The 20,657-nt window shown below is 43.8% G+C and overlaps 1 protein-coding gene across 1 annotated transcript; it reads left to right on the top strand.

The window, feature by feature from the left end:
- Positions 1 to 169: 169 nt before the first annotated feature.
- ATP5F1A (ATP synthase F1 subunit alpha) lies at positions 170 to 10,680 on the top strand. Its single transcript, XM_075585501.1, has 12 exons — positions 170 to 334; positions 1,889 to 1,967; positions 3,437 to 3,606; positions 4,854 to 5,027; positions 5,797 to 5,963; positions 6,228 to 6,376; positions 7,385 to 7,536; positions 7,983 to 8,207; positions 8,323 to 8,430; positions 8,882 to 9,026; positions 9,276 to 9,426; positions 10,456 to 10,680. Exons 1-12 carry the CDS (start codon positions 275 to 277, stop codon positions 10,535 to 10,537), a joined length of 1,662 nt encoding a protein of 553 aa, XP_075441616.1. The 5' UTR covers positions 170 to 274; the 3' UTR covers positions 10,538 to 10,680.
- The last annotated feature ends 9,977 nt before the right edge of the window (positions 10,681 to 20,657 follow it).

Raw genomic sequence — 20,657 nt, 5'->3', positions numbered from 1 at the left:
ATGTCTGTGTATGAATGTTAACGCTGTACATTGAGAGGGAAGGAGCCTCCCGGCGCGCCCGTGATGTGGGAGGAGCCTCCCTGCGCGCGTGAGGGGTGGTGTGGGAGGAGCCTCCCCGTGCGCGTGATGTGAGAGGAGCCTTCATGCGCGCGCACGGTGTGACCTTCCCCTACAGAAGCGCGCGCCCGGGCAGCCATCTTGTCAGTCTGTGCGGAGAGGCGGGACGGTCACCCAGAGCAGCGCCGGCACCGAGAGACCCAGCCCCACCCGAAACATGCTATCTGTCCGCCTAGCAGCCGCGCTGTCCCGCACCCTGCCGAGGCAGGCCGGCTTGGTACGTGGCGAGGCCCCGCCGCCTCTCTGTCCCCCTGATCTCCCTGCGCCATGTTGCTGCGCGGCGGCCTGTGTGACATTGACAGCGCGGCCTTCTCCGCGTGCGGGGAGAGGGATCCCGGGGGGCTGGAGAGGGTGGGATTCCGGGGGGGAGGGAGAGGGTGGGATCCCGGGCGGCTGGGCAGGCATAGGTGGGGGGAGATCGGAGATCCCGGAGGGGCTTTGCAGGCATAGGGGGGTGGGGGGTACAGGGAGCGAGGGGAGGGAGAGAGGGATCCCGGGGGGCTGGGGAGGAAGAGGCTGCTCCCGGTGCGATCCCCCTATGCGATCTCCGAGGGAGGAGGCCCAGGGAGTCCTGCTGAAGGTCAAGGCCGCTGCGGGGTGCACCTTCTCCTGTCTCCCCCTGTGTGTCCCCCGACTGACGGGCAGTGTGTCATTGTGTGCCCCGGGGATAACGGGAGAGGATGGTTATTATGCAGACTTGTCATGGTGCATTATTATGATCAGGCTGCTCACACAGGGGACTTGACCTTTGCTATAAACCTGTTGTATGCTTCTTTCCCAGGCTACACACCGCTTGTTAAACCCCACTGTGTATTACAGACCTTGCCTTGAGGGGGGCGCCCTGTGGCTGCAGCGCTATACATGTGTTTGAACGCTAACTTTTGTAGGGTGCTATCTGGCTGACGTTGTTCCTTGGCCCCTTTGAGGAGGGGTTTACCTTGAGCACCCACATGCGTACACTCTGACTATCTTTGTTTGGCTGCATTAAAATGTATTTGGACTTATCTCTGCCCATGACAGGGGGGCGTTGCGGTTGGAGACACTGCAATGTTTTTTTTAAAGCCTTTCTTTCATTGTTATTATATTGGCCTGTTCTGCGTTTCCTGGCCACTGTCTGTTTGAGGATATAACTGTTCACAAGATTACTGCACAGCAATAAACACGTCAATTTTTTCTATGGAACTGCAGCATTGGTTTAAAAAATATAACTTGCTTCTATATGTTCATACCCTGGTATGTAGATTAGCTTGCGTTATAACTATCCTGTGATACAATAGGCCTCTGATACTTGTCGTGTTATATACCGCAGAAAGCCAGTGGTGTACTGTATATGCTATGTGCAGAGTATTCTTTTGCCTTGTGCAGAGTATTCTTTTGCCTTGTGCAGCTAGTATGTTTAATACTTAATCAGCTATCTCGCGAAGCTGAAAAGATATATGTAGCATTACTTTGCCATGCAAGCTGGATTTTCAACTTTGTTTTCCCCAAACTTTATTTATGCCAAGCAGGGGGGCGTTTAATTTTCTTAGTATTAAATCTCCTCTCCTGTGTGAGGACCAGGTGTTTATCGTGTTCTTGTCCTTAACCTTCAGCACTTGCACATTTGCCCTTCCTGTATGCCCTTCACCGTTATGTTTTCTGTTCATTTTAATGAATTGAATGTGCAGATAACTAAGGTTTCAATTCACTAATGGTGAATTTAAATGTAATGCAAATTATTAGATTTTGACTGCCTGCTCCCATCTTCTGATACAACATTTTTTGTTTTTAGGTCTCTAAAAAAGCCTTTGGTGCAGCTTTTATTGCAGCTAGAGACATCCATGCATCTGGGGCATGGCTTCAAAAGACTGGTAAGTGGTAATGCTGCTTTGACTATTCTCTACGTGTTATTCACTTGTCCTTAACTTTCATAGTTTGCTCTAGCACAGTAAGGGAAAGTAGCGTAGTACTGTATAGTATATCTGGGAGTGTCTACTTTGGCACTCCTATGCTTTACATCCCAGGCAGTGCTCTCTTTAGATTAGTGACCGTAATTGAGCCAGAACTACTGAGAGAAGGGGACGTAATGCAGTAGTCAAGGGCAAACTTTGTGGCGGTGGCCGTCTGTGATGGAGCGGGTTGTGGATGGGTCACTGCTTTTTCTTCTGCCCTTCCTATGATTATCTGGCTCAAGCGGTAAAATGGTTGAGCACATACCAAAAAAACACATGCCAGAATAAATTCAGGATAAAAATATGGTTTTTAAATTTGCATGTTTCCTCAGCCCGTTCCAATTATCTTTGTACTTTTTTTTTTTTGGTAAATTGTCCATGTATTTTTTTTTGGTTAATGGGGCAGTTCCATGTATTGTCCTAATAACTGCTCGTATTTTTACCTTGTTTTTTCTGGTCATACCTCATTGTAGACACTTTTACACTTTAGAAACCTTAACTTGCAGAGGCCTCATGATTGCCGGTCACTCACATTGGAAATTTTGCTTTATTTTACTTTATAAGCTAGTAATGTTTTCTTTATATTTCCAAAAAAAATCATGCATTGGTTTGTTTTTGTGGCCTTTAGAATTACCCAGGAGGGAGCCTAAAACTGATGCCTAAAACTAAATTTCTCTGGGAACGTGGTATCCCTCAAGCTGAAAATAATGTGGCTGTACTCCACATCCAACTAGGATCCCCCTAGTTATGAAGAAAAACAGATTGATCGTAGAGCAGCCAGGATTACGGCTTTAAACTATTCACCGCTTCTAGCGTCTTTCACCTGAAAGGTTTTGCACCACGAGTCTCATGTCTACATGTGCCAGATAGGCACCTGTGATTTCTTATGTAATCTGCTAACGCAGTGATTCCCAGCAAGAGGTTCGTGGAGTCTTAAAGGTTTGCCAAAAAATGTAATGGAGGATCCCAGGTAGTAAAGAGACTTCCTGAGCCAGTGTGAAGCTGGCACACTTCAGGCTACAAACCACCATAACGTGGATGGGTATAGCAGTCAATTGCGACAGGAGCATGAAGTCGCCCCATAATGCTTTGCAGTGGTAGTGCATTGTGGGGTGTGACTTTGATAGCTCCTGTAGTAAGTGACAGCTATACAAGCCATGCAGTTTGGAGTCGTAATCATGTCTGTTTCTCTCTTCTCCCCTCCATCCCCCAGGCTCAGTACACTACCCTACACTGCCTGGGATCAGTCTAACAGGTTTTTTGTTTTGTTAGTGATAGTCTGAGCAGGAAAAAGTTTTTTGATTAGGTTTTGCGTAACAAATGTGTTCTTGGGGGTTTGCAATGTAAAAAATGCGCTAACGTGACCTATTTAATCTCGTTCTCTGCAGGCACAGCTGAGGTGTCCTCTATCCTGGAAGCGCGTATCCTTGGCGCTGACACCTCCGCTGAACTTGAGGAGACGGGGCGTGTACTTTCCATTGGTGATGGTATTGCCCGTGTATATGGCCTCAGGAATGTCCAGGCAGAGGAAATGGTGGAGTTCTCATCTGGCCTGAAGGTAGACACGCTTCTGTTTTTACCAATGTATATAATTATGGCAATTACACATTATTTTTATTTTTTTTTTAAATCATATTATGGATTAAATTGTCTTGCCAAAACCATCCAATCCCGTTGTCATGCTCTTCATTTAATTTGGAGAGCCAGTGATGAAAAAACATTGTGTGCTCTAAAAAGGTTGGGTTCAACTCGATGGCCTTTTTTTTTTTTTTTTTTTCCCTCCTCCCCTTAAATTATAATTCAGCAAATTACTTATCCTAATTTAAGTTGTACTGTATTGATTCAGAGGAAGCAAACCTCATTAAAACATTTAATGTATCCACTTTACTCCTGCAATTAATCAAATTTGCCCTTGGTTCCTATGTTCAACTTAGCTTCTCTGTATACTTTTAGAGGCCTAAACTTTGTAACTGTATTTACTGTATCTGCCATCTGTCTCAATGGGTAATAAATTAGAAACTGTCACCTTAATCTAAATAACTTCCAATTTCCTTTCCTCTTTACTCGAGGGATGTCACTTGTCGGGTCCTGGACTGAAAAGTTAACTGAACTTCCTTGTATTAACCATAGATATATTATCAAATAGTAATCATATCCCCCTTTTAGATGCATGTCTTCTAATATGAATAATCCTAATTTGGATAGTGTTAATTTTGTTTTTTAACAAGGTGACAAACTTAACTCCATATTCAAGGTGCCGTTTTTACTAGGAATTTATGCATTGTTTTCCCGTGTCTTATGCCTGATATCATGCATATTACTGCCAGACTTCTTTTTACTGCCCAGATGCATTGCCTTACATTTCTGTATTAAAACTGATCTGACATTTATGCATGTCCTCTTGCAGATAAGTTATGTCCTGCTCTGATTTTACAGCACTATAAAATTTAGTGTAGTCAGCAAAGATGTTATTTCTCACCCGGAAGTAATACGTTGTTACCTTACGTTTTCAAGTATGTCCTGGTGACTTTGCTCTCTGCCTTCCTAGGTCATTAACTAAACAAATTAAAACCCATTGGCCCCAGTTCCGAACCTTGAGGCACTCCACTTACAACTCTATCCCAATCTGAATATGTTCACGTTATGACCACTCTGCTAATCGTTCAACGTGTTCTCATTCCAGGTGCAAATATCCAGGTTAAGGTATTCCTAAAGTCCAATTCATGCCTTGAGACTCAAACCTGTCAACCCAAACTCTTGTATTAAAATTTCTTGTGTACATAATCTGCATTTCTTCAATTTTAGGGCATGTCCTTGAATTTGGAGCCTGACAATGTTGGTGTTGTGGTGTTTGGTAACGATAAGCTCATCAAGGAAGGAGACATTGTGAAGAGGACAGGAGCCATCGTGGATGTGCCTGTTGGTGAAGAACTGCTTGGCCGTGTAGTGGATGCTCTGGGTAACGTCATTGATGGCAAGGTGAATATACAGCGTGCAGTGAGCTTGTAATTTACCACAATTAGAATAATGTTATGAACGGAGTCACTGATGCTTGGATCAATATGGGTTCCTTGTGTAGGAAGAGAATTGTAAGCTTTTGGTGGGCCATGTACAGGCACTCCTATAGTTTCCAAGGGTTAACGTAACTTTGTCCCACTTAGTTTGTAGGTAGCATGCTGAGCTTCTCTTTACCCAAATGCATACACTCCCATTTCTGTATTAAACCTGCTATTTACATCCTGCTCTGACTATACAGCCTTGTATAATTCCATATCAGCAAAGATGGAGACTTTGCTCTCTGCCTTCCTCAAGGTCATATTAAAACCCAATGCTTGAGGTGGTGCTTCACTCACTCTTCCCAAGCTTTTCCTACTGTTTACTATAATTTTCCTCCCACTATATGCCATAGCCTGTTTTGTTGTATCTATTACTGCTGTGACGTGCTATGTACATGGCAGACACTATACAAATAGACCTGTATTAATGCAATTGCTCTGACTGTTATGATTAATGCTGCCAGGGAGCTGCTGTCAACTGTAGATTGTAAGAGGTGGACTTTGTCTTCCTGACCCTGAAGTTAGAATGGATCGTATTGTTTCTGCACATGACCCTAGAGCCAGAATGTCATTCTATCGCCAAACTTGTATATTTAAAATAAATAAATAATAAAATCTAGTTTTTGGTATGTGAAAAATGGAGACTTCAAACCTACTTCATGGCTTGCTCACATACTTTTTCATGCTCCTAGGGTCCATTAATTGGAAAGATGCGCAGAAGAGTTGGTCTGAAGGCCCCTGGCATCATTCCCCGTATCTCTGTGCGGGAGCCCATGCAGACTGGTATCAAGGCTGTAGACAGTTTGGTGCCTATTGGTCGTGGGCAGCGTGAGCTCATTATTGGTGACAGACAGACAGGGTAAGAGTTCAGTGATCCCCCCATTGGGACATAGACACATAATGGGGGTAAGAAACATAGAAGGGGGTGTGGCATGGGGGCAGTGTTACCACACCTTGAGGGTCTCCTATATACTTGATGTGCACCATTAATAAGCTTGTCTTGTGTCAACTTTGTTTTCTCTGTGCTTGGTCTTGAATTGCTAAATAACTGTATGCTTGGTGTGCCAAACTGCCAAATTGTCGACGTAGAAGCCATAGATATAAACTCTTTACCCTGTTCCAGGAAAACTGCCATTGCAATTGATACAATCATCAACCAGAGGAGATTCAATGAGGGAACCGATGAAAAGAAGAAACTGTACTGTATCTACGTTGCCATTGGTCAGAAGAGGTCTACTGTGGCTCAGCTGGTAAAGAGGCTGACTAATGCAGGCAAGACCTTTACTTTTGTTAAATTATTTTTAATTTGCGTTGTTCAAATATTACAATACACAAACATTTTGTATTTTAACAAAGCTTTGTTCTCCAACCATTCTGTGGTGCTGTTCTAAGAAATGGATGTCCTTCAAGTCTAATTTGAAACGGAAATTCCCCCAAAAATTGATGTGGAAACTTTATTCTGCTTTTGAGATCAGCTGTTTCCTCACTTTAGTAGTTCAAAGTACTAGTAACCGTATTGATCCTGGAGAAATGCTAGTTGTATGTGAAATCTGTTTTTAGCTCGACCAACATTAGTGTACACAGCTTTCAAAACTTCATAGGTTCCTTTAAAGTGTTACTTTCAAGTGATCTAGTGTAGATCTGTCATCCTACTCCGAATTAACATTGGTCAACTTAAAACTATTACACCTACAACAAACTTATTTGATGATCCCCTTATTTTTATACGTGTATACTCCTGTTTGACTTGCATACTGGGATACCATGGTAACCAGTTAAGTTTGGATGACAGCAGACCTTCTTTATCTTATGGTGTTTTAAAATAAATGTTTTTAAAGTAAGATGGATTGCTTTTTGACATGCTTATTTGTATTTAAGAAACTATTTTTACAAGTGGTCTATCAGTACTTCAATATATAAACCTGCACATGAACAAGACCTTGACACTTGAACTCTTGAACCTGTACGTGTAACAATTGTATGGGGATGTAAAATGAATCCTATGGGCTTAGCCCAATTTTGGTATGAAAGTGTTGTATTTGTACAAATTTTGTATAAGTAATAACCACTTTGGTCTCTTGGACCTACTATAACAAAGTATGCTGGGTGTACCAAATTAAACAGAGCGGTACACTTCTCATACAAACCATTAAACCTAAAACATGACATCTGTAGATACTGCTGACTTCGGTTTCCTTTACATACTCTTGTTTGGCTTTTCTAAAATGTTGTCTTCTGGTGATCTATAAATGGCTGAGCGCATTTCTCTTGCTGAAATAGATGCTATGAAGTACACCATTGTGGTGTCTGCTACGGCCTCTGATGCTGCTCCCCTCCAGTATTTGGCTCCATACTCCGGCTGCTCCATGGGAGAGTATTTCAGAGACAATGGGAAACATGCCTTGATCATCTATGACGATTTATCCAAACAGGTGAGACTTTTAATTAAAAAAAATTAGGAGTTTTCTTTGGCCCTTAAGCTCGGTGCTTTCTCCTGGACAGAGTAGCTAAAAGTAGACCTGCATTTGCCACAATGCAAAAAAGTGGCAGCCATGATTGTGACCCTAGGCCTAGGTGAGCAGCCTTCTCGTCTCTCGGGGATAGTCTTGTGGCAGACTTAACATCTGATAAATCAAAGCCGAGATGGCAGATGCTTGCTTCCCTGAGAAGTGGTGTCCTCTTTTTTTCCAATAATACAATGAGTTCCACTTGGCTCTTGGCATGCTATGTAAGAATTATACCTTAACAGTCATAATCTGATCCCTATAAACTGGTAGTCATCCAGTTCCAGAAAGTGGTTACAAAGCGGTATGCTTCTGCCTCCATCAGAACAAAACAAATTGTCATGTATCCATAACACTACCAATTTTAATTGCAGGCCGTGGCCTACCGTCAAATGTCTCTACTGCTGCGTCGTCCTCCTGGTCGTGAGGCTTATCCTGGAGATGTGTTCTACCTGCACTCCCGTCTCCTGGAAAGAGCAGCTAAAATGAACGATACTTTTGGCGGCGGCTCTCTGACTGCTCTCCCCGTCATCGAGACACAGGCTGGAGACGTGTCTGCGTATATCCCAACCAACGTCATCTCCATCACTGATGGACAGGTATGGGACTGTGTTATTACCTAAATTCAGAGCCCCCACCCTTCTTGGATTTGTACTAGTGTGTATTTATATTGATGTGATTGTGCTAACAAGATGGTTTGTTTCCGTCATTCAGATTTTCTTGGAGACTGAACTGTTCTACAAGGGTATCCGACCCGCCATCAATGTAGGTCTGTCTGTATCCCGTGTAGGTTCTGCTGCTCAGACCAAAGCCATGAAGCAGGTAAGTGGCCTCTGAATGGCATAGACACCAGCAGGCACATGCAGAGTGTTGGTGAAGGAGGGAAATCCATCTGAGGCAATGTTTCCTATTTTCTGCCTATGTGGAAGATTACATTTATAAATCCCTATTTTAATGAAAATGTGTGTAGTCAATGTAGCGAAAAAAACAATTGTGCTGGTAATGTAATCACGACTTGAAAGCCACTGGAATCTACTGTATTTTCTGTGCCCCTGCAACTTCAAGTTATGGATTGGCATATATACAGAATTGCTTTTTATTACATAATCATTCACTTTACAAGGATATGAGAAGGTTTTTAACTTGAAAATTCACATCCATATGTATAACAAGTGTTAGAAAAAAATCTTAAGTTTTAAGTACCATATAAATCTCAGACTGATTCCACTTCTATTCCTGATCTGCTCAACTGACATACTGTGGTCCCCTTTAGGTGGCTGGTACTATGAAGCTAGAACTGGCTCAGTACCGTGAGGTTGCCGCTTTCGCCCAGTTTGGCTCTGATTTGGATGCTGCTACTCAACAACTTCTGAACCGTGGTGTGCGTCTGACTGAGCTGTTGAAGCAAGGACAGTACGGTAAGACCTTGCATAGGGAATTGGTAAAGGTAAAGTAGCTTGTTTAGTCCCGTATTCCCAGTGTAAGAAGCACAAGTTGCTTGCCAAATCGTTCCTCCACTTCAGACATTCAAGAAAAAAAGCTGAAGGGTTCAGTGGTTTTGAAAACTTTTTTTGTAACGATTTTACCTCTGTTTAACAATGAGGCAATTACAAAAATAATGTGTTAATCTGGTTGGTTTTGAATGAAATTGTGACTGTTCTTTTCAGTTCCTATGGCCATTGAAGAACAGGTAACGGTTATCTATGCTGGTGTGCGAGGTTATCTGGACAAAATGGAGCCCAGCAAGATCACAAAGTTTGAAAGTGCTTTCCTTTCTCACATCATAAGCCAACACCAGGAACTTCTTGCCACAATCAGGTATGCTCTGCACTTTCCAACACTCTCCTTGCTTCTAACCAGGCTTTATATTTGTTTAATTTTACACAGTCTGAATTTGTGGAGATCATCCAAGGTGTCATTTAACTGTTGTGCTGAGTAGAACTTGTATCTTCTTGGTTTGTAACCCGATGAGAAACAACAATACAGTGGCAATCCTTTTCCCTTTCGAAATAGTGTTTTGTAGTAGAGCCAGGCAATATATAAAGAAGATCGTATGTGGATATTAAAGGTTTATTTTTTATTATTGTAGAGGCACTCGTCTTTCAAAAAGTCACAATTAACTACAGTGGGATCTCAACGTTTCTGTCCGCTTGCTTTTGCAAGTAGACCAAAATGTTGATCCCACTAATGTTGTGATTTTGAGAGCACGAGAGTGCCTCTCTCCAGCTTCGATCAGTGGTTCTGCATTCTGGGGGACATGCTGTTCACCCGCGGTGTTTTTACTCTGGTTTTGAGTGCACCTCTTTTACTTTCTTTGTATTGCCATCGGGCACTGCAGTCATTTGACTTGAATAAAAGCTTGAGACATGCAGTTTCAGACGAGGCAGCTCTTTATAGAGGGCTGATGTGCCGTGTAACTTGGTTCACAGCACCTCACCTTGCTTCCTTCCCTGAGGACTGCAGAACCAGTCCCTGGTAGATTGGCCTTGCTTTATATTGCCCCTTCCTCCTAACATAGTCTCTCTTCAAGAATAGGAGACGTAATGGTTATTTTATTTATAAATGCATTTTATAGCAAACAAAGTTCATGAAATGGAAATGTGATGACACAATAAGGAGCCTGTGTTCCTGTAACCTTATGTAATGTTGCAGCCTTTCCCTTCTTGCCATAGCAGATAAAACGTGGCAAGTCATCAAAGCATAAAAATACCTGGTTTGATGTATCGCAATCTTAACTTTCCTAACTAAAGTTCACGTGTATTTTATCCAGTAATAGTGGTTTTGGGGTAAGTTTGTTTTCTATATATTGGTGGCTGGATTATTTATTTCTACTTTCACTTGTTCCAGGACCGAAGGAAAGATCTCCGATGAGACCGATGTCAAGATGAAGGCGCTCGTATTAAACTTCCTGTCTACATTCGAAGCATAAACTCCCCACTAGTTTCAAATGCCAGCTTGTGGATGTCACTGTTCCTGTTTGTAGCTGGTTCCATTCTAGCTAAACTTATTGAAGCACTTGTGCTTTTAATGTACAGAAATTTCTCTAATGGAGAGTAAAGGGTTCCATGAAAACTGGTGTATTTTTTCAGTTTCTTCTGACTGTATGGCAACTCTTATGCAGTGGTTTGATTTTTAACTAATTCTATTGAAGCATTGCAATTTTGGGGTTGTCTGCTTGTTATGCTCACTTATATGCTATAGTATTTCCAACGTAGCACAAATCTAGAAATTTATAATCTGATTTGAGACACTGTAGTCAATTCAGAAAACTAAAGGAAATTGGTCAACAGAAAGTTGTATTATCTGCAAATTTGCTCATGGCATTGCTATTGACACAAATGTATTTTAATGTAATCATACGGATGCCTGGCTGATGGGAATGGTATAAACTACCTGTGAATTCTCATAACATGGTCTATAGAGGTGGCACCAATAAGGACTCAATTTCCTGGTATTAGGAACTTTTTAGATCCAGAAAACTGCAGATCTGTTAACTTCGCAATACTATTCATTTACACCAATATTTTTGTATGTGGTTACTTGTTTAACCAAATGCCGGTCCTGTTGTCCCTCCAGTATGTCTGTTAGAAGTTTAAGACCTGCCAACTGTTCATAAGGGGGGAAGCTACAGCATTTGTTGACTTAAACATTTGCTGCAATAATTAGAACTTCACCGCTTTTTCTATCGCTCCATTTCTAAGAACCTTATTTGAAAAACTGATCTAATAGACAGCCTCAGTGCCCCTAGCATATGGCAGTGTCTCTTAGGTTTACCCAACGACCTTATTGGTTTTCTTTGTTTTCGAAATCAGATACGCTTGCAAATATTTTGCATTATCCACTGCTGTGAATTTGATTAAAGCAACCTAACCCTCACTTCATTTAAGTATATATTTATTCACACATTTTGTGTGCTTGAGCCTGCTTTGTAGTAAGATCACAAACACACAGAACCCCCTAAGCCTCAACTTCTAAGTAGTAAGTTCTTCAGAACATAAGTGTTAGAACATTTAATCTTCAACCACCCCTGCAATGGTATTTCTTGTACATAAGTGATTATAGCTTCCTTTCTTGCAATCTTCACAAAAATACCTGCAGGGGTGATGGTGAGAGAAGTCACTTAATCAGTGCATGACCCTGAAGAGGGGCCACTGTAGTTGCTAAGAAATAAACTAGCTATAGTGGGTGGTAATGACCCATTAAGTAGATCTTTTGAAGGTGGTAGGTATGGAAGTAGCAGTCTGACCACAAGGAAGAAATGCAGTAGTACTGTTATGTAAATGAGAATAAAAATAGTTACTAAAATAAAGGTGACACAAAAATATACATATGTAGAACATCTAAATATAAATGTGAATACATAATAAAACAGTATTAAATCATATGGAATGGTAAAATAGGTGAGAGCTTATTTGATCTGTCCAGAGGACAGCATCTGCAAATGTATACCAAGATCTGTAGTGTGGGCTTGCTGGCTCTGGTGCTGGACAGGCTACTTGCCACAACCAGGGTTGCTGGGAGAAACCAACAGGGGTCTGTTCTACAGTTGCTAGGCAACAGACAAACCAGGGAGGGAAAGATACATTTGTTGCAAATCACTGAGGAGCAATGGCTGCCTCAGAAACATGCAGAGAGGTTCCAGGACAGAGATAAGGGAGGAGAGCTCTCCATAGGCTCCTGAAGTACCCTTTGTACAGATGGGACAGGCCAGCAATCAAGCAGCTGCTCAAAAAGTTTAAACCCCCCCTCAGGTGCTGATGGTGAATAGACCACAGCTCAGTCCTGGCAGGTATTGTATGTCTTTAATTATATAGGTCCCCAGGTATGTGATGATGTGTCAAATTGATGAAGAGACAAACGACTTGCTATGTGGGTGGTGTATTTATAAAACAATGTAGACGTATAAACACTTGTAGAAAACATAGACAAGGTAATACATACAAGTGATAAAAATGATCCCAGACTGTTGCTATAGGTAGGTACACCTATGCTGGGGTCGCTGGAGGCCGGCAGGTCATTAATAAGAATGGTCCTTATCGAATGGAGAAAAGATAAACCCTTTATCCAGGCATACGAGGGGGAAGGGAGTGTAGATGAATCCACCGGCACTCCCTTTGTAGCAGTCTCCTATCCCAGTTCCCCTTGCGTAGACCTAGGGGGACGTTTTCTATGCAGCCAACCTGTGGAACATTGCTCTTACTGTCATGCAGACCTGTCACATGTCTTGCCACTGGGGTGTTCAGGTAATTCCTGATTAAACCCACATGTATCCAGGATCCTGGTTTTTAATGGGCTGTGTGTTTTCCCCACGTATTGTTTCCCGCGTGCACAGGAGTTCAGGTAAATGACCCCTGTAGTCTGACAGTTGACGAAACTGCCGATCTTGTATTGTTTGGTTTTCTCTGAATCTGTAGCACTCATCCTGGGACAGCCTTTAGGTGCACCCCCTTACACCACCACCATTTTTCATCGCTGAGCAGTGGGCTTCTTTTTGTGTATTCAGAAATTTGTTGCCAATCCTTACTGCTTTAGTTTTGTCCCCCTTTACCAGGAAGCCCTATTGAGGAGCCTGTTGCTAGTCACAGCCAACCCTGTCATACAGAACATTTATAGAAAATATGTGGGGAACACTACATACCTCGTCACTTTAAAAACAAAAACAGATGAGCTAGTTCAAGCAGTAAAACACTAATGCAAAGAATCGGTGTAATTACTTTTTCCCAAGAATATGTGCATCAATACAATCCACACAATGATAAGTAATTAGCTAAATTACTGATTGATCTGCGAAGATTTGGCTCAAGGGTTCATAAAAAGGCTGTCAGTGCAGCAGAAGAAAACCAAAGATGCAAAGATCTGTGGGGAAGATCATGTGACCAGGCAGTCACTAGATACAATTGGTGCACTACTAGAGAGAGGGCAGGGCTCAAAAAGGGGTGTGCCAGAGCCTGTTTCAGAAGAGGAATGGGATGTGACTTAATGGTTGCTATAGAAACAAAAAATGCTTGTTACATTATAATACATTAAAAATGTCATTCAGAGATTATTATTTTTTTTAATGCTACAAGATAGTACAGAACTGATTTATTAAAAAAAAAACACATGTTGGATATTGTTTGGTCTGCAGCTTTAATGACAAGCTGTAGGCACTGGCCAGTGTAAGTGGCAGCTCTGATTTGAGTGTGGAACAGAATTGGTGACAACGAAATTGACAATTCTGTTTAAATTGTGGGTATAAATTATTTGAAAGTAGGATTGGATGTTTTAAAGTAATCTGCTGGATTGGCAACCCCTGCTTTGTACCTTTAGTCAAATGTTACGGTCCTGTAACTATGAGTCGTCTTTCAATCTGCAAATGTGGATTAAAGGAAGAGCGTTTACTGCAAATTTAAGTGGTTTGGGGTCACTGACCACAGCAAATTTGTCCAAACATGTAGAAGTGAAAATAAAGACCTGCAGAAATGATACTCAACAGTAAGTGCCTTACCTGTGCAATCTTTGGTGTATATTTAATAATAATAATAATAATAATAACTATTTCATAACACTTTTCTCCCAATGGGACCCGAAGAGCTTCACAATTACATTATAGTGCACTGTAAAACACAGGATTTTTACAAACACAGTAAAAAATAGAAAATACTTTGCTTGGAAACCTTGGAGAGAATGGGACGGAGACCTGCTGTGCCGGCATCTCCAATGAGTTCATGGTGTTCGTGAAGATCAAAGTAGGCCATTAAAGAGGCAAAGCTTTAAAAAAGTGTGTGCTGTGTTGCATTCTACCTGTATTAGACCTAATGACCACTATAAGAAAATACATGTTAAAGAGGTAATCCAAGCGTTTTTTTTGTTTTTTCTTCCAATACAGGATTGAAGCAGGGCGTCTCGAGCTAAACCCCATCAAATTTAAGTTCCCTCTGCTTCCGGAGGTACTTGCCTCCATAGTGGGTGCCGGTAGCTATTCCAGGGTTCACATTATGGGTGCTTTTCAAAACTCCCAGGCCCTGCGGGCCAATAGGAAGCTGTGATGTAATCTGGCGCAGCTTCCTATTGGCCCATGTGACGAGGGAGCTTTAAACTGCAGATACCGGCACCCCCTTCAGAGGTAAGTATCTCCTGAAGCAGAGGGTCCCCAGAGCTGAAATGAACGGGTTCAGCTCCAGAGAGCGGCTTGGGTTGCTCCTTGAAGAGATAATAGTGACATTTCCCTCCTATCCCTTTTCCATTTTAACCCAATAATTCCTGGGGAAAATGTGTTTTCATATACTAACCATAACCAATATTGCAGCAAATGCGATCACGGAGGTGGCTGTCATTTTCACCTGCCCCAAAGGTATTCATTGTGACAGCTTCTCCTCCTTTATAGACACATGTGAGTCCAATACCAAATGATTATCATCCTAATCTCGTGAATCCAGTCTACCAGGTGCCGGGAAATACATGATTATTAGTGTACATCACATAATGGCTCAAACTTAAAAAAGACCAAAATGCAAAAAGACTAAACCAAGTGGGCGCAGAAAGGAAGGAGCAGATAAGATAACAGTACAGGCTGAAAAAAAACTTAAATGCATGCTTGCTAATGCAAGAAGCCTGACAGATAAAATGGGGGAGCTTGAATTAATAGCTGCAAGGGAGCAGTATGATATCACAGGCATTACTGAAACATGGTGGGATGAAACTCATGACTGGACAGTTAATATAGAGGGTTATTCCCTTTTTCGGACAAACAAATAGAAGGGGAAGTGGATTATGTTTATATGTTAAACCGGATCTAAAACCTATTATCTAAAACCTATTATAAGGGATGATGTCTATGAAGGGAATGATGAGAATGTAGAGACTTTGTGGATAGAAATTAGCAGTGGAGGTAAAAGTATAAAGAAAATGTTTGTGGGAATATGCTATAAACCACCAAATATCTGTGAGATTGAGGAAGCTAAAATACTTTTGCAAATGGAGAAGGCATCAAAACTGGGTCATGTTTGCATAATGGGGGATTTTATTTATCCAGACATAGACTGGGGCAATGAGATTAGCATTACAACAAAAGGAAACAGGTTTTTGGGGGTGCTTAAAGACAATTATATGACTCAAATTATTGAGGAACCAACCAGGAGAGGGGCAGTACTGGATTTGGTCATATCAAACAATGTAGAATTATATTGTAATATGTATATGTAATAATAAATATTCAAGTCCTGGAACATTTGGGTAACAGTGATCATAACATGGAAAAGGAATATAGTATTAAAAAGGCGCCGACATGAAAAGGATATATTCACCAACAAGGAGAAACCGATATGGATTCCAGACGGTAGAGTTGTGCTTAAAGAAAATACAAAAAAACACAAAACATAGTGTAATACTGCAGATATAAAACATACAATGTAACACTAATATTAAAGAAATATATATCAGCTGAGATCAAGGGTGATGGGATAGGAAAACATTTAATAAAATAGATTTAAAATACTGGACATAAAATACATATACAAATAATATACACAATAAAAATAAAACTATTGATTGGACAATAAGTATGGGACAAGTGATCAGCTACACCAGGTGGAGTGCCCACTCACCGGACGAAGAATATAAACAGGCGGTGGATATATCCGAGAGTATCCCCTCTCTTACAGGTCACACAGCTACTGCACCGGGATCTGCAACAGGAAGATAGCTGCACACATCAGACCGCGTGCGTTCGCCTTCCCCTGGCACTCGTTCCTCCTCGCAGCTGGTGACAAGTACACCGCAACAGATTTGCGTTGTTCCTGAGTGCAAGCCGATGAACAGCTGATTCGTCACGGCACTTGGAGTAACTCAGGCGTAGCTTCTATGTCCCAACAAATTAACCCTACGCGTTTCGAGAGCGAGCTGCTCTCTTCCTCAGGGGTTCTGCAAATGTGTCCCATAGTGTCCTTTTTATAGGAGTCCAATTAGGTCCAATAATCACCCTGATTAATTTGTTGCAACCCAGCGTGTGCAGCCGCCATCTTGGCCTCTACCCGGTGCAATGGCTGTGTGATCCTTGCTGGTCTGCTGCGTTCCAACTACCATCAGCTGCGAGGAGGAACGAGTGCCAGGGGAAGGCGAATGCACGCGGTCTGATGTGTGCAGCTATCTTCCTGTTGCAGATCCCGGTGCAGTAGCTGTGTGACCTGTAAGAGAGGGGATACTCTCGGATATATCCACCGCCTGTTTATATTCTTCGTCCGGTGAGTGGGCACTCCACCTGGTGTAGCTGATCACTTGTCCCATACTTATTGTCCAATCAATAGTTTTATTTTTATTGTGTATATTATTTGTATATGTATTTTATGTCCAGTATTTTAAATCTATTTTATTAAATGTTTTCCTATCCCATCACCCTTGATCTCAGCTGATATATATTTCTTTAATATTAGTGTTACATTGTATGTTTTATATCTGCAGTATTACACTATGTTTTGTGTTTTTTTGTATTTTCTTTAAGCACAACTCTACCGTCTGGAATCCATATCGGTTTCTCCTTGTTGGTGAATATATCCTTTTCATGTCGGCGCCTTTCTAATACTATATTCCTTTTCTGTTTTGTGATCTGACCAGGGGGTCAGTTTTAGTATTTAGGCAGCCCCCTATGTGAGGTTATTCCTCCCATTAGGGTATAATATTATATATAGTTAGCGCTACCTTCTCTGTGTTTGCAGCAGTGATCATAACATGGTCTCATTTGAAATAAATTATCAAAAAACAGAATACTTGTGTAACCCTTGTTCCCCCCCCCCCCCACCCAGACTCATCTGTGGTGTCTAGGGTGCGTGAGGGCAGATTGCATGCATACCTGCGTGGAACAGGAGGGCCTGAGCTTCCCGTTATTGGGGAGACAGGACCAGGCTTCTGGGGTGGTAGCCTCCATGGTATCTTAGTGGTGCAGCGCCTCCATCCTCTATACTCCCAGGGATGTGGGATAGGACCTGTATAGAAGAACCACCCTGGTCCAGGGGTTGAATGCTCCAGACTCACACAACAGTCTTTATATAAAAGTATTGTCTCTTTATTTGTCAGATCAGTGACTCCAAATGTAGTGGCGACCAGCAGCCACAACAACAACAGCAATGTCATGCTTAGCACTCCACTCTCCTCCCTTTACAAGTCGTTCCTCCTCTCCTTCCCTCCAAGTCTCTCCTCCGACAAGATGTTCTGGGCTGGGGCGTCAATACCCCGTGGCCCACCTCAGAGGTTATCCTCTGGGTGGGTAATGGATTCTCCCCATCACCCCAGACCTGGGGTGAGGGGCATTAGTCCACCGGGTCTTTGGTGCTATCAGCTCTACTCAAGGTGGCTGAGTCTCTCCTCTCTCTGCTCCTGTACGAACTGCACAGGTGAGACCGCACTGTCTCCTCCAACTCCTCGGACAGAACAGACAGTCACTCACAGGAGCTGGCTGCTAAATAGAGTCAGCCCCGCCCCTCATGATGTCAGCAGAACCTCCCCTCTGTCTCATGCCTGCAGCAGAGTTAGGGGCCTGCATCTACCACTCAGAGCAGGGCTTGGAAGGGGGAAAACCCATGATGACTACTGGTGCCTGCCCTTAACAGGACTTACCACAGTAGGTGGAAGATAGGTATAGCCTGTGCTGTTTACAGGTGTCTACACTCTCGCTATGGTGGAATCCAATGGTCCTCACTTGGACCTAGGTTTAGCAGCACCATCCTGCGGCGAACAACCTGGGAAACAGCACACATAAGACATTGTCATAATACATTGCATATGAGGTAGTTCGATAATAATATAACCGGGTACTCCCAACATGGAGACCCCTACAGATAATGCTTTGGATCAGGCTTTCTTACTCTCCGCCCATTATGATCCGTGACGGTCACAGCGAACGATTGGACCGACCCATGCTCAGGCCGATAGCTCACACCATGCATGTAGATACATCTACCTATGCTCCATATGCGGACCAATTCGCTTATTTTATCCTCATTATGATATCCTCCCTGACCGAACTTGGTCCGAAGATACTCCTGTACAGCCTCCCTGAGCCAACTATCCCGATTCTCTTCTATCTCCCTCATGATGGGCTCAGGCACATAAGGGTACTCATACCCATGCGACTGCCGGTATCTAGCCACTATGGCCCGGTCAGTGGGACTTAGTTTGGTGAGCTTTCTGTTACCCGCCCTGCTTGGCAGCACCCAAAACACAGGCTCTTCCAGAGCTACTTCATCATATAAGATACTGGAGCCTCGGGGTACAACAAGTTTCTGCTCTATCTCCCGGTACCGATGATCTAATTCATCCTCCACCTCTTGTTGAGTGAAAGAACCAGCCGCCCACCAATGGTCAACAACATTATTCTTAATTATTAGGAACCGCGTACGGTCCATCCCCTCGTGGTATCCGGTGAATAAGGGTGCCCACCACTTGTCACGATGCTCGTACTCTGTGGAATGACTAGTGCGTTCTACCTCAGACTCTACCTGAGATGATACACCGGACGTACCCGCATCAGTAGATCGCGAGCAATCTCTCCTCCCTTTGGCATTAAAGTACCTGGTAGGGTTCATCTTATGAACCACTTTGCTGGTAGGCCCAGCCTCTACTGGAGTGTGGGACCCACGGGCCCTCCCTCTAGCTGCAGGAGAAAACGGCACAGGGTTAGCCACAGGTATAACACTTGAATACGGTATCTCCCCATCAGATCCCTCATCACTCAATTCCCAATCCCGCAAGTCCTTGGAGTATTTGGGGTATTTACATAACTTATCCTGGTAAGTCCCGGTGGCACCACTCGTGACGGGGCAGGGGCAGTGGCTGGGGCAATGGAGCTATGGGCTGGGGCTGGGGAAACGTCCAACTCAATTTCCAGCAAGCGGGTAATCCCGCGACCAATGGACGCTTTCTTAGACACGCTCTCCGCCATGCTTCTGGCTTCTATGGAGGGGCCTCGACTCTGTAGGGTAGCCAGGGCAATGGCCGAATCTATGCTTCGTGAGGAGAACACCCCTCCCGGCCTTCTCTTTCCGGTGGAACCGGAAACGACGTCATCAGGGGTGCCCGCAGAATCTCCATCTGCTCCGTGGTCACGCACCGGAAGTGCGTCGAGGACCGGCATGGGCGGTGGCGGAGCATCTGGTGCACGGCCGGACAAGTAGGCCTCAAGCCTCTCCTTCTCGTCCTCACTGGTTGCGGTCTTCGCCTGGCGGGAGTAAGGGGGTGGGGGAGTCTCCTTACCGCTCCGCTGCAGTTTGATGATATCGGGCTCCTCTAGGGTCGTCTCGGTCTCGATTTCCGCCGCACTGGGAGTCACCACGGCCTTGGGACTCTTATGGGCCTCCGGCCGCACCAGCGCTCACCGTCGGTAGGTTTTCGGACTCGTCTGCTCCCTCTTGAGGCCTCTGGGGTGGTTCGCCGGTAGGCGCATCGCCACCGATGTTATGTCAACCTCTTCCTCCGAGGATATCAGGATCGGTTCCTCTGCTAGGGAGTCACCGGGTTCTTCTGCGATACAACCAGTGGGTATAGGTACAAAGTAGTCTCGCTCCGGTACCTCCACTGCGGTCACGCTCTTCTCCGTCGACAGCTCGCTCGGTTCGGTAGCGGGCTGGGCCTTGGTTCCTCCCGCTTGGGTGTGACGGGGAACCAGGGCAGTCTTCTCTTTTCCTTCCACCACCTCCGTCAATGTTCCCGGAGAGGCACCCCGCGAGGTCTCGATCAAAGGCCACGGCTCGTTCCGCGAAAGGTAAAACGTTCCACATTGAGGGCATCGGGGCTTGGTGCTTGGTACCGCGCCCGGTATCCCGCAGTGAACGCACAAACACCGGAGGTATTCATGCTCAGCTACCTCCACTACCAGTAAGCCTCCTGGTAGTTGGTAAATCGAAGTATTCATCTCGGACATGGTTCGTTCAGGTTTGAACAGCTCAGTGTTTCAGCTCCTTGCTCCTCGAATGCCAGACAAAAGTGAAGCTCTTCGCTCTGGCTTCCGATCCCTCCCTTCACTGGGGAGGACTCTCCTGATTGGCTCTCCTTGGGCCTCCTCCCTCTGGTGGAATCCA

Source organism: Ascaphus truei, chromosome 1, assembly GCF_040206685.1.
Source record: "Ascaphus truei isolate aAscTru1 chromosome 1, aAscTru1.hap1, whole genome shotgun sequence".
NCBI classification, from domain to species: Eukaryota; Metazoa; Chordata; class Amphibia; order Anura; family Ascaphidae; genus Ascaphus; species Ascaphus truei.
The sequence above is the reverse complement of the archived record's forward strand: the minus strand, read 5'-3'. Positions and strand labels throughout refer to the sequence as shown.

Coding starts and splice junctions, on each gene's coding strand:
- ATP5F1A (XM_075585501.1), top strand. CDS start 275: ATGCTATCTGTCCGCCTAGCAGCCGCGCTGTCCCGCACCCTGCCGAGG. Junction 3,607..4,853: donor AGTTCTCATCTGGCCTGAAG/GTAGACACGCTT, acceptor CTTCAATTTTAG/GGCATGTCCTTGAATTTGGA. Junction 5,964..6,227: donor ATTGGTGACAGACAGACAGG/GTAAGAGTTCAG, acceptor ACCCTGTTCCAG/GAAAACTGCCATTGCAATTG.